Source organism: Coloeus monedula (genome assembly GCF_965178545.1).
Source record: "Coloeus monedula genome assembly, chromosome: 2".
NCBI lineage: Eukaryota > Metazoa > Chordata > Aves > Passeriformes > Corvidae > Coloeus > Coloeus monedula.
The window spans coordinates 44,753,404-44,767,798 of NC_138782.1; the positions used below are offsets into that span (position 1 = coordinate 44,753,404).

The window sequence follows — 14,395 nt, forward strand, 5'->3', positions numbered from 1 at the left end:
CTAACACACACCACAGTTCCATAATACACACCCTGACCTAGGTAACAAGGGGTTTTATTAATTCAGCATTGCTTCCATTTCCTAAAGGTTCTGTTTTGCTCTGGGTGGTACTCATCCTCTGTGGCTGAGAGATTTGCAATGTCTCAATGTGCCTGGGTGATATAGCCTGGGACTCAAAATATATTTTGGTCATTAATTATTCCACCCTATATCTATATGCCTACAGAAAGAAAGTTCATTTTATTGCTGGGTTATCCACCTTTTTATGGAAAATATTTGTCAGATAGCAAATCCTAAAGATAAACCATGGTCTCAAATTACATATTGCATATTTAAATATTTTCAAGAGAAAAGGATATTCTGTTCAAAAATAATAAAGGCACATAAATCACGCTTAAAGAAAAAGTGGAATCATATTTATTTCATACGGACCTTTGTATCTTGAAATATTGCATTTCCCTTTCATGAAGGACCTTATTATTTATAAGATGTTTTAAAGCTCTGTGTCCATATTTAAAGTAAAAGTAACAGGAGCTGTTCAAGTCATGGGATAGCAATGCTTGCATAACACTTGGTAAGTCAGCAGGAAAACTAGCTAAACATGCCAGACTAGCAGCTTCCCAATGGAGAGCGTATCATATTCTGCAGTGCAAACAAAACATTTTGAAGTTGAGTCATCCATAGACAGAACTTGTTCCAACCTTCAAATATAGAGTAAGTCTGAAGTTTGGAAAGAGAAGGCACTTGAAGTGAAAAACACTTCTCCCAGTAAGTACCATAACTGCTTACATAAATTATTGATGGAAAAACCTCAAAAGTTTCATTTCAGAGGCAATGCCAACATTTCAGGTGCTAGCTGGAACCTATTCAAAACATTCAGATCACATCTAGATTAGAAGCAAATTCATAGTCCGTGTTCATATTTCACACTAAAAAAACAGTATTCTGCAAGGCAAAGAAGGGATTTCAGAAATCCTTATGAATTCTGTAATGAACCTCAGCTAGGGTGTCCCTCATTAGGTACTTTTTTAACCTTAAGATGAGTACTAAAGATTTCTCTAAAACAGCCCAATTAAAAAATGATTTTTCTAAAACAGCACTTTTTTGTAACTATTATTTCTTGGCATGACAGGCATTTATGGGAATCTATTGTTATAACTGGTGTATTCCTATAGACTTTTGGACTGCTTCTCAAGGAAAACAAAAAAATTTCTCAATTTTGTATCAAACTTCATATTAAAACAGTCCTGAAAATAGAATGGAAGGAATTCAACTTCTAATTAGAATCACAGGAGAAAATGCTACGTGCTCCAGATACAATAAAATGCTGCCATGTATAGTGTGACTTTTAGTTTACGGTACATCTTCTTGGAAGTCCTCAAGATTTGTCTGATGGTTCTATGTGTATTACTCCTAAGGATTTCTAAATATGTACCCTTGAAAGGGCAGCATTTATGTCATACTCTTTGTTTAAACTTTAATCTTGCTATATGCCTTTTCTTAGAATGATAGCTCTACAATTTCTGTTTCCCTTTTTTTATTATGATACTATTTATTATATTTGGCAACATGCACTTATTTAAAAAATTCTTTAATATAGGAAGGTTAGCTAAAATCTGATAACTGGAATCAGATGTTGCTTTTAACTGTTACAGACTTCTCACCCTCAGTGTTCTGTCCAAATTCAAAGTGGGTGATTAAATTTCAATTACTCTGCTCTACAAAGGCTCCTATACTACACTCATCATCCTATCTCAAACCTAGAATTTTAATTGTGAAAACCATAATCTCATTTTGCAATGGCACGTGTTACATTTCAGCGTGATGTATTTTAAACGAGTGAAGACCAACTTCACTTGACTTTGCAGGCCCACTGCTGAGACAGAGCTAATAAAGGCTAATGGACTCAAACTGCCTACACCTGACCAGCATTTGTACAAGGAATCCCTTGCCTAAAATAAAAGGTTTAATATTATATATAATTTTTCATTGCTTTCTATATGCCAGACCATATAGAACTAGGGGGAAAAACAGTATGGAAAGGCTGGCTTTCAAAACTTCTAAACTGACACAGATATTCAGGAATAATTCTCCCTATGGATTCCATCACTCATCCTGGGAAATATGCTGTCAGCATATCAATAATTTTTCTTTTAACATTTTTTCCAGTGAAGAACATTTTCATATTGATAGTAGATCTACTAATTTTCACCTTACCCATGAAGTTTCTGAATGCTAAAATATCTCCAGAAAATTTCAGCATTCTGAAAGGTCCCTCTTTTTTATTTTTTCCAGTGCTTAAAAGGGGAGAAAACCCAAAACACAAACTGAAAAAACACTCAGAGATGAGTGAAAAAAGAACTGCAAAATGGAATTCAGAGAAGGAGGTTCCTTAAATCTTTAGATGATCCACAGAGTTTATGTCTGAGAAAGGCATACTTGACAGACTTGTGCTACAACTCACAAAACTTCCTATCACCTAATTACAATGCAAGGTCTATTCCTAAAAAATACTGCTGAATTTATGGCCATGAGTTATGAATATATATTGTGAGACCATAGATGATTCTGTCTTGACTGTAAGCAAGGGAGAAAAAAAACCTCTATTTCAGCTGAATATACAAATTTATAATTTGAGATTTAAAACTATGAGCACTCTATCTGCTTTTGGATACACTAATAAAAAGCCTTTCCCAGAAATTTATCTTGGCATAACAGTGAGAAACAAGATTCATATTTCACTAGTCAATTTTTAAGACCTGTGTTAGTAAAAGTTGCACAACAAAGTAATTATATTTTCCACTTGTTTCAAAATTTCATATTTAATTAAATTGTTAAATTTGAAAGTAAACAACATATTATAAATGTATTAATAAAAAACTGTTCTCTCCAATCAAATATCTGTAGAAGTAAAAAAGCCAATTTTTTTAAAAAAGTTTTTCTGGCACTATCAATTCAATGTAGAATTTCACAGCTTTCACATTTTATCAGCAAAGTGCTTCTTTCATTAGTTTTAAGTGCATTTTTAATGTGTCTAGGGATAATGGATATGGTACACATAGATGATAAATATATGCACCTATTCAGACAAATATGGGTAGAGAACAATTCCAGATATTTCTTTAGGATTTAGCTATCCTTGTTTCTCAAAGTCTCTGCATCACAGCAATTGTACATCCCTTGAGCAAGTTCAGTAATTTTCTAAATGGACACTAGAGTTCCAACTTGTTAATAAGCAAAAGGCTTCACTTTGTCCAAAAAAATTCTAGATAAAAACATAGCCCTTTCTTCTTTAAGCATTTTTGATACAAAAAAAATCCCTTCACTTTAGAAAGCCATGATAGGGGCCTCATGAGAGCAGTCTATAGAGTCATGCCAAGAGAAAAACTGGCTTGTAAAATAATTTTTATCTTAAATAAATTTGTACTCAGTAATACATAATGAAAAAATAGATTTCAACACATTATTGTGATTCAGAAAAGACCACTAAATGATAAGATTTGACATGTCTGCATTAGCTGTAAATAAGCTTGAATAATCTGAAGACTGTGAGACAGTTTTAATTCTTGTGAGCATTGGCTCTGAAACAGATTTAGAAAGACAAAAGGAAAGAAATAAAAATCCTGTTTCCACTTGTAATCTTTGTGACCTGTCCTTGAAAGTGGTTTTGGAGCTGAAAACCCCTGGCATTTCAGGCAAATGACAGTCTCATCTTTATTCAACTCATGGTGATCACAGGAAATAGAATAAAATAGAATAATTATGCTACATTATGCCTGGCATTATGCCTAAGAAGTTATGACCTAGTTTGAGGGGTACATAGAGCAGCTGTCTGCAGTGCGCAGGTCCCAGGCCCACTAAGAAAACCAGGTCAGAAGTGGACACAGCTCAGATGGGACTGAAGGTCCCAGGCTGAGCTGAGACACATCCCCTGGGTCCTTGGCAGGAGACCATGTGGTTTGAGGCTCCAGGGAATGCTGGTCCCAGCCATAAAAGGCCTGCACTCCCAGGACCCTGGCAGGAGCAGACCTGCACAACTCATAAGCTTTCCTTTAGACAACGATGGGTGACCACTTTGAAGAAGAGTATTGGGCCAATGGACCTTTGCTCTGATGAGCACTGCTGTTCTCAAGCTCTCTTGTTTTAGCATTTTTTTCCACAGAAAACAGGTCAGGCATTTCCAAAATTGTTTACAAGGAGAAAAAAAAATCCACAGGGAAATGAACAGGTATTGCTCACAGCAAAAACATTTGCAACCATTTAGTTCAGGAGCACACCCTGCTTCAGACTGAGCACTCTGAGCCTTGCGAGTGTCAGAGATGAAGGAGTTTGACATCCTTTGGAAACCCAGCTGAACTTGATGAACGCAGACTTTAAGAAAAAACACTTCACACATGCTTTTTGAAAATTTGTTCAGTTATTCAAATCATCATAAGATGGTCCACAACTCTCACACCCATCAGAAGGTACATGCCTTCTTCCCACAAAGGGGCACAGCCAACACCTAGGCTGGAACATGATTAGTCATTCAGTCCCTTCTACTAATGCGGGGCTGGGAAGAAATCTGAGAGATTTCCTCAACACGTACTGCTAGGGAAAGGAGGAGATAGAAAGAACAAAATTCAGATTTGAATTTGGATTATAAATTGAATTAGAATTACAATTAAATAGAATGGGATAGAATTCAACTGGAAGAGGCCTACAAGGATCATCTAATCCAACTCCCTGATCATTTCAGGGCTGACCAAAAATTAAAGCATGGTATTAAAGCATGGTACATTGACCAGGAAGCCTGTTCCACATGATGTTTCACCATCCTCTCTGTAAAATAATGTTTCATCACATCAACTCTAAACCTCCTCTAATGGACGTATCTTTGAGCCATTCCCACATGGCCTGTCACTGGACACTAGGGAAAAGAGGTCAGCACTTTTCATGTTGCTTCCTCATGAAGCTGTAGAGAACAATGAGGTCACTGCTCAGCCTCTTTTCTCCAAACTAGACAAGCTCAAGGTCCTTAGCTGCTCCTCAAATGATTTGAAGGCCTGCTATGATGGAGTGACTACAATGGTCCACAAGGGAAAACTGACTGTTGTCATCTACCTAGACTTGTGTGAAGGCCTTTGACAAGGGCCCACATGACATCCTTATCTCCCAACTACAGAGACATGGATTTGAAGGGTGGATTTGAAGGTTGGATAAGGAACTGGCTGGATGGGCACAGCCAGACTCTTGTAGGTCTATGGTGGTGGGCAGTAATGACAGCTGTCCCTCAGGGCTCCATCTTGGGACTGGTGGTCTCTAATATCTTTGTCATTCAAAAGACAGTGGGATTGACTGCACCCTCAGCAAGTCTGTAAGATGACCTGAAGCTGAGTGGTGCCATTAACACAACAGAAGGAAGGGATGCCATCCAGGGGGACCTGGACAAACTTGAGAAGTGGGCCTGTGAGAACCTCATGAGGTTCAGTAAGTTCCAAGTGCAAGGTGCTGCACCTGGGTCAGAGCAATCCCAGCCATGAGACTGCGAGAACTAATTGAGAGCAGCCCTGCAGAGGAGGACTTGAGGGTTCATGTGGATCTTCAGCTGAACATGAGGCAAGAATGTGCACTCACAGCCCAGAAGGCCAGCCACATCCTGGGCTATGCTTAAGAACCATGGCCACCAGGTCAAGGGATATGATTCTCCACCTTCACTGCGCTCTCAAGGAGACCTAACCTGAGATAATGTGTCCAGCTCTGGGGTCCTCAACACAAGAAAGATGTGGACCTGTTGGAGTATGTCCACAAAATGATCAGAGGAGTGGAGCACATCTCCTAAGACAAGCTGGGAGAGATAGAGTTGTTCATCCTGGAGAAGAGGCAGCTCCAGGAATATCTTACTGTGGACTTTCAGTACTTAAAAGTGTTTTACAGAAAAGGAGAGCGACCCTTTGCACAGGCAGATAGCTATAGCACATAGGGAAATGTTTTTAAATTAAAAGAGAGATTTAGATTAGATGTTTGGAAAAAATACTTTACTCAGAGAGTAGTGAAGCAGTGGCACAGATTGCCCAGGAAGGTTGTGGATGCCCCATCCCTGGAAGAGTTAAAGACCAAGTTGGATGGGGCCCTGAGCAACCAGGTGTAATGGGTGGCAACTCTGTCCATGGCAGAGTGATTTGAAATAGATTGTATTTAATGTCCCTTCCACCCCAAGACATTCTATGATTCAGGTTTAAGAACGACACACATATCACGTTGACATTTTAAAAGAGCCTTCATAATTGCCATTCTTCTTTCTCCCAATCTAGCTTCTCTCTGCAATGAACAGTGTTGGTCACTCATTACCTGGTTACCAAAGAAAAAGGCAGTGGCAGTGTGATTCTCTCCAGATGTTAGCAGAGGAGCAGAAATGAAGGTATTAAATGCTGGAATAAGTCCCATATTTGTGTTTGTTTCTGGTGTGGTACGATATGGTATGGCATGACATGGCAGGATATATCAGCAGAGAAGTTATCTATTTCTTTCAAGAAATTTTCTTACATGAGTTAATAACTAGCTGGATAAAATACAGCTATAGTTTTGTAAAAGAAACATGTCACAGTGTCTCAGCAACTACAATATTCCAGACAGATACATTCTGAATGATTTATGAAAAAGCATAGATTAACCAGTCCCTTCAGGTGTCAATATCAGCATTTTAATGCATGTATTACCATAATTTTTAAACATTTCAAACACCAGTCTTCAGAAGCACAGCAGCAAGGAACAGTGGTGATTGCAGATGTTGAATATTTCTATAAGATAGGAAAAAAGGGCACAGGATCCCCTTATCAGCGTGTACTTTTCCCTGCCTACTCCAGCACACATCACAGCCCTGAAAGCAAGAAGGCAAAGCAAAAGTCCCCTCAGTTGCCAGATCAGCTCACAAGGAAAACTTGTTAGGGAGTGCAGAATCAATCCCTTCTGAGACTGCTGTACTTTACGCAGTGGACTGGAAGAAAAGACGCACAAAAGGCAACTTTAAAGAATTTCTGCTTCCCGCCTTTCCCCTTTATGCTGAACACAGTTCAGATACAGCCAGGAGCTGGGCCAAGATGTTTGGTGTGGCTATATCATACTCCATCAGTCAGCTGGAATCATTTTATGTTGCTATTTTAATTTAAGACAGAAGTTGAGTCTGTTTTTCTTTTCATATTTAATCTGTTAGCTAAGACTTAGCTTTCCCTTTTCCAAAAGCTCATTTAGAATGCAGCTTATTCCACACTTCATTTTGCTTGTATTTCATATAAATATATTTTTAATGGCTGAGCTCTGATTTGTTGTACATTCACTATACATTTGTATCATGACTGCCAATTAAATTGGCTTTAAATTTCTCAAAGACTCTTCTCCCAGGAAGGGAGAATCTTCTTGGAATGCAAATGCTTGAATTTTAATTGAAATGGAGGACGAAGCTACATGAAAAGCCCAGAAATTTTTTCATGTTCTACATGAAAAGCCCAGAAATTTTTTCATGTTCTACATGAAAAGCCCAGAAATTTTAGAACTGGAGCTTCCTCCAGAATGGTTTCTAGTGTATCAGCAAATGTTTAACTGCATTCTATGAATACTATCTGTTGAGCGAGTTAAATGCAACACTTTTCAAGAAAGAGAAATAAGGTACCTTGACAGCTTCCTTAAGTGCTACATAAGATAATTAAATTGTAATTCCTACTTCTCTATAAAAATTTTAGCTGAACAAACTCCTAATCATTAGTCCTTTAATTCCTCCTGTTTGGCAAAACTTCCTTACTTCACCTCCTCTGGACAGAGGAGGAGACTGTATTCAAAGTACACTTCACAAAATACTTTTCTACATGCCCCTTCATGGAGCATGAAAAGCAGATTCTCACTTGCTTATCCCTTTCAATACTGTATTATTGGCTCCTACAAGACAGTTGTGTAGTGTGTGAAGGGAGCAAGTGAGGTTTATCTCATCTGGAAGCTTCCCTTTATGTCCTTTGAAAAGCTTGGGTTTTTCTTAGGCATTGAACACACCAATTTTCAGAACTGTTAAGTAAAGAGCAACCTCTGGTTCTCAGCATCTCTGAAAACCAAATGACAGGCATCTCACTCTTCCTATCTTTTTCAAAAAGAAGGCTTAACTAGAAGTGCAGAAAATATAAATCTTAACCTTGCAGCTACCACCTCTTACTCAGGGCTTTCGTTCCCTCCCTCTAGACACTCTCTTTATCTCTCCAACATCATCACTTCACTCCATATATATGTTCTTTCCCGCCAGTTTTTAGTCTCCACCATTCTCTCTTCACTGTCTATCTGACAGTTTCCAAGAAGCTGTCTGTTCTCCACATTATCTCTATGGCTACACTTAGTGCCTTTCCTTCCCACTCCCAGCCAATTCTCTTTCTTTCCAGTCCACAGGGAGCCTTGTCTAGGTACTTGGTAAACAAAATTCACATTGAACAGCTGAGTAACCACTTGTTTCATACCAGCCCTTTCAACTTCACAGTGCCATTCAATAAAGTATCTACCCTTGTAAGAAGTACCATAAAGATTATATGACAAATGTGCTATGAATTGAGAAGCTTACCTCTGCAAGCATATTTAAAATCATGTGGTGTACAGCTGCTGTTTGCTGGCAACACACTTAAAATGGATGGAGTATTCAATGATTAAACTGAATTATATTGTTCTTTCTAGCTTATAGAAGGATCTTTCTTTCTCTTTTAAAATCTGCCATCTTTCTTCATGTGTTTTCAAATGTACTCGCAAGAATTTTTTGGTACAAACGATTTTTTGCACTAAACAACATCAATTCATATTTTGCTATATTCATACACAATATTATTGGAGTTTGTTAGAAACTGCAAAAGAAATTATCTTTCTGCTATAAACAGAGACACATGTTCAGTGATGAATTCTTAATTCTGGATTCTCAGGGATTGGAATAAACTCAGTAGGACTATCTGCTGTGTCACTCTAGTAGGTTCTCCACAGGTTCAACTACCCTTGTAGCAGGAGTGTGGGACAGCCCAAAGCTCTACATTCTTTTCTGTCAAGGCAGTTTTTAAGGCAGCAAGGGCCAAGATCTGCAAACATAACCAGTGGCTTAAAGACAGCAGCCAAACAAGGCACTGTAGGAAGCCAAGACCACTTTGAGGATTTCCAGAGGTGGATAGACTTGAAGATCCTCTTTTCCCTTGAGTTACTTTGACTAGCACTTCCCTGCTTCAGCTCGATTTCTAAATCCATTTAACTGTTGGAAGTTTGAAAGCTGAACAGTTATGCAGTTCTCCAAACCTGAAGACTATCAAGACTTTTAACATTGCAGGCTTGCATGCTACACAGTTGTATCAGTCAATGACTGCTAACGACTTTTTATAAAAGCACCGTTTTACATAAAAAAACCCAAAGTTTAATTCATGTCACAGTGATTTGTTTGCTCAACAGTACTCCAGGTGCTGTTACCTTTTGAAGAGATCTTTTTACCCCAATTTCTCCCCCTCATATGTCTTAGAGTCTCTCAGAATAAGAAAGGGCAGATGCAGCTGCCTTGGACTGCTTTGCATGAATGTTTTGGTAACATTTACAAGTTGATCTGGAACAACCCATGAAAGATTAGGACAAATTGCATTAACTGCCATGCCTTCTTTTTTTTATTAATACCATCATAATAAATCTGTACATTTGAGGATGAAAAAGAGAAGGATATTGAACATGATGGTGAATAAAAATAAAATATTAATAAAATTTAATCAGACTGATATTTCAGTAATTTGGGTAGAAAAATTAAACCGGTATGTTCATTAAATTTAGGAAATTTCCACTCTATATTCTCATTCAACTCACTGAGATTAACCAAATGTGAGTACACAGATTTAGCTAAAAGTTCAAGAAGACAAAGACAGAAATACATTCAACCTCAGAAATCTTGTAGATGAGGTCAGCAGGAGGCTTTTTTTTTTTTTTTAATGCAGCTGCCTCTTTTGGCTGGATGTTGGTAAAGGAAATATCTTCTTACCAGACATAAACTGCAGTACAATATTTGGCAAAGACAATCTTCGGCAAAGACAATCTTCATACAAAGACTGCATTGCTCTTAAACTGTACAAGGAATATTTAAGGAAAGAGAACAGGTTTGTGAAATGAGCAAAGAGTTTAAGAACTAATATCAAGACACACGAGAACATGCTGGCTTCTCATTAAATCGGAAAAAAATTAAATAGTCTCTCTCGTTCTTGATCATCTCTGATTTGTCACTCAATTTTAATCATAGTCTGCATCAGAAGGTTCTCAGCCAGGCCAGCTGACCAACTTCAAGTGCAGCCTGAGCTCACCAAAAGCATGAAACTACCTCTCAGTGTATCAATAGGGTGGTAGCAACGCACACCGATTTCAAAGTCATGATTCTGCCAGGAAAAAATAACTTCCATCACAGCATATACCAATACTCAACTTCACAAAAAACAGAAGATGACAATAGTGTCCCCATTTGCTTTTATCCTGCTTCAAAAACATTTCAGAAATTATCTATTGTTCCCATATTTGGAAGACTCTCACCTTTTTTAACTTAGACTGACTCAAATGTGTTATAGTTAGTAACTGCAGTTATAGTTAAACAGTATAATAACCCTTAATGTATATTCCCTAAAATAGATTGAAATGTTATTAACGATTTTGGTAAGATAAATATTTATCCCTATATAAGTTTTGAACAATGAGTGAAAACCAGGAAGTGACAATAAGGAGCTAAAACTGAGAAATCATCTTGAAAATTAAGATGACTGCAAAGGCTCTAACTTATTCTCCTTCTCCAGCCTTCATATCAATCATTTTATAAATCATTGCAGATTACCATATGATAAAAGCAACAATGCCCCCTATAATAATATTATATCCACCCAGGGTTTTCCCCTCTTTTCTGGAAGAACACTTATGCAAAGGAGAGTTATAAGAATGGTTGGAATAAGCCACCTCATGGACAGGTGCTGGGCAAGCAACAACTGAACTGCAGCACTGACAGAACACCTCACTTTTGGCTGGATGTTTCCACAGCAGAAAGCTTAGCTATAATGTCTGAATTTCACTCATCAGCCACTTTCTTTTTTCACCCATTTCTCTTTCCCCTGCCAGTGTTTTCCATTGAATGCAATGGGGCTTTATGCTGTTCAGTGGCTGTTCAGAACCCAAAATAAATCTCAATTATATTCATTCAAACATCGGATGAAACAAGAATAGAGCCAATTTTAAATCCCTAACCCAGTGGTAACAATAGGTACAAAAATCTTCCAGTACTGGAAACTCTGACTGCCTAATACAAAGTCTTTCTTTCAAGGTATGAGATTATTCTTTTTCTGATTAATTTGTGGTTTTCTTCTTTTCTACTCTACAAGCTTATCATTGCATTGCTCAGCAGCTTCTCCTAGTGCCTTGGAATGTAACGTCTTGCTAAACTCTGTGTTGGAAAGCCCAGGTAGGTTTTTTTGGTTTGATTTGGTTTTTGTGGTTCTCTAACTCCCCCAAAAATACTTACTTAGAAAGCATTTTGAAGTGCTTATTATGCAGAATTACTTGGTTAATTAAATTTGCATTTCATTTGTAATCCTTCAAAGCAGCAGTTTTACACATTCCTTGCTTTTTAATGTGTTCCTGATAACATCAAAATCTTTCCCCAGAACCATATCTGTGGGGAGATTCATCAGCTGGTTCAAGTCCACAGGCTTTGCTTCTCAGGAAAGAGCTCTTCAAGAAAAGGGTTTCTGGCTCTTGAGCTTCAGATTAGGCTCTTAACCATAATACTTAATTGACTGTGTGATGTTTCATAAAATTCACTATTGAAGGGTTTGTGCCCCAAGGCACAGTCTCTCTCATACCCGTCTGGCTCGGAGCCACAGCCAAAATTTATTTTACACCATTTATAGATTCTGCCCCCTTGATCAATAACTGATTTTCCTGAACTTGGTTCTTTCCAAGTCTTGATTCATAGTATTACTACAATTGAACTTCTAGACTTTCAACAGTTAAACTCCTAATCAGACATTTTCCACCAAAATGCATTCCAACAGCTGGACCATAGATCAGGATGCTGCAAGATTATAGTCAGCTCCATTCCTATGGTATATAATATCTTTTTTGCAGAAGTGTGTTCAGTGCTAAACCTTGCATTGCTCTTAATTTGGCTGCAACATTTAAGAAACCATACCATTTGGTTGAATATAACATTGCTGAATCCAAAGACCAGAAACACATAATATTCACCATAAGACAGCAATCAACTATTTCTCAGTTCAAGAAATATACACATAAGGAATAAAACTTCCAGAAATTCTAAAATCACAGAAGTGCTAGCATCTTTATTTACAAATGGAAGGAGATATGTAAACGGTCCAATACTCCTACAAGTAAAAGAATTCTATTTACTCCATAAATATTAATAGTAACAAGTATAGCCAGTGGTGAGGAGGTAGTGAAGTGAACAGAAGCTACTGTGCACTCTTACTTAAATATATATAGTGACCATTGTTGTGTCTTTAGAGTAAGGAAAAAAGTGGAAAGTGTAAGGCTTCAGTGCAAATTCAACATGAAAACAAAGAAGGTACATCTTTAGGAATAAAACCAGTATACAAAGAACTCACGTGATAAAATAGCTGCAGGGAAGCTTGGGTGTCAAAATAAAACTTAGAAAACAAACTTCTTCGTATATATTGCTGCACTATAATTAAACCATTACATTGAAATAGAATGCTGTTAGCATAGTATAATGTTCACTAAAATAATAGAAACTGTAACTGCATAATGCCTAACTTCTTGGGAGTACTTTTTACCTATAGATATCAAAAACACTCAAAGCACAACAGTAAGTTTTTCAAAATATTGTGATAAAGATATTTCAATATTTATTCTGAGACAGCAAACTTAAAATAATGTTGCTTTTTAAATCTTTCAGGCCTTTGAATAATGACAGCAAGCCTGAGGCCCTTGTCATTTCCCTGCCCCTACTTATTTCTCCCTTACATACCCTGAATTAGCAGTCTATTCTGGTAATTAGACATGTATGTTCCTTTTCCCAACATTCAACATGTACAGGTTCATAAGAGTTCCCAGGCCAGAATTCTTCTTTGCAGGCCCTTAATCAGGGCATTTGTCACTGTAGCATGTGGAATTTTGCATGAGTTTGTAATTGGCACAATAACCTCACTACAGTGGGAAGTAGATGAATAGCCCTACAGATGCACAGCACATTGGCACATGTAAATAAAAGAGCAGACTACAGAATAAAGAGCAAGACCACAGAGAGGGTGCTTTTTTGTAATTTTGTAGCTTTAAAATGATAAAATTATAGTTATTTTACAGGTTTTAATTATAAAGAGGAAAAAAGCAATGGCTTACCTGTGGAGATGAGGGACTAAAACTGACATTGATGACAGATTCTGTGTGTCTCCTCAGTTTATGTAAAAAAGTGCTTGAACGCATTTCATATATGTAAGCCTAAAAAACAGTGAGTTGATATTTTCACTATAAGAAAAATAATCACATTCTAGAAGCATTAAGATATAGTATAGAACATTAAATATTCAGCCTACAGAGAAGTTAGAAAATTTTAATCATAGCTAAACAAATATAAAAGTCATCAATGTCTTAGAATTGATTTCTATCATTTGGGATAATTTAGCAAATGCTTAAATTAACTCAATTTTTTTTTAAAGTATTTAGAAAGAGTAATGCACTCTTTTCCCCATAAATAACTAAACATTAGGTGTACTTCAAGAAGCAGGTAAAAAAATTACCCTTTTAAAATATATTTTAAATTGTTTTCTTTGGAATTTAAATCCTTTCTTTTAAGTGGAATCTAATACCTTTCTAAATTTGATCACTCCAATGTTAAGGTAAATTTTTTCAGTTTCTACACAGTTCTTTGCAATTTTTAATTGAACAGCATAGAATTCAACAACAATTCAATAATATTACAAGTGCTGCAGGTATCATCAATGAGAAAAAGTATATTGCCTGACTTTTTTTCTCAAAAGAAAAAGGGAAAAGTGTTTTCCAAGGAGAAAATTAAAATTTTACTGGTACAGCCTCAAATAACAAAAAAACTGCATCAGGAAACCATCCCAAAATTCAGTGAAAGTCATAGGCATACTGATACTATGAAAATGGAATTACTGTGATATTAAATCAGCATTATTTTACATTAAAAAAAAAAAGGTTTTGAAATAAATCCTGTATTATAGATTTTCCACACAATAAACACTTGTGACAGTCACGTGCAGACACACAGGATTGTTTTAGACTATTCTTTATATAGTAAAATCATAACTATTTGTAGGATAGACTATGCATATGCAAGGCATATTAAAACAGACACATAGTATGTAGTCTTATTTGGTATATTATAAATAAAATTTGT

At 36.8% G+C, this 14,395-nt stretch overlaps 1 protein-coding gene across 1 annotated transcript in view; it reads right to left on the bottom strand.

Moving 5' to 3' along the window:
* The window catches only part of WDR27 (WD repeat domain 27), a gene marked incomplete at its 5' end in the record, with an annotated part of 93,192 nt that overhangs the window by 27,522 nt on the left and 51,275 nt on the right, over positions 1 to 14,395 (bottom strand). Inside the window, one exon of the mRNA XM_082276738.1 lies at positions 13,375 to 13,473. Within this exon, the coding sequence (XP_082132864.1) occupies positions 13,375 to 13,473 (99 nt within the window). The remainder of the gene's footprint in view (positions 1 to 13,374; positions 13,474 to 14,395) is intronic.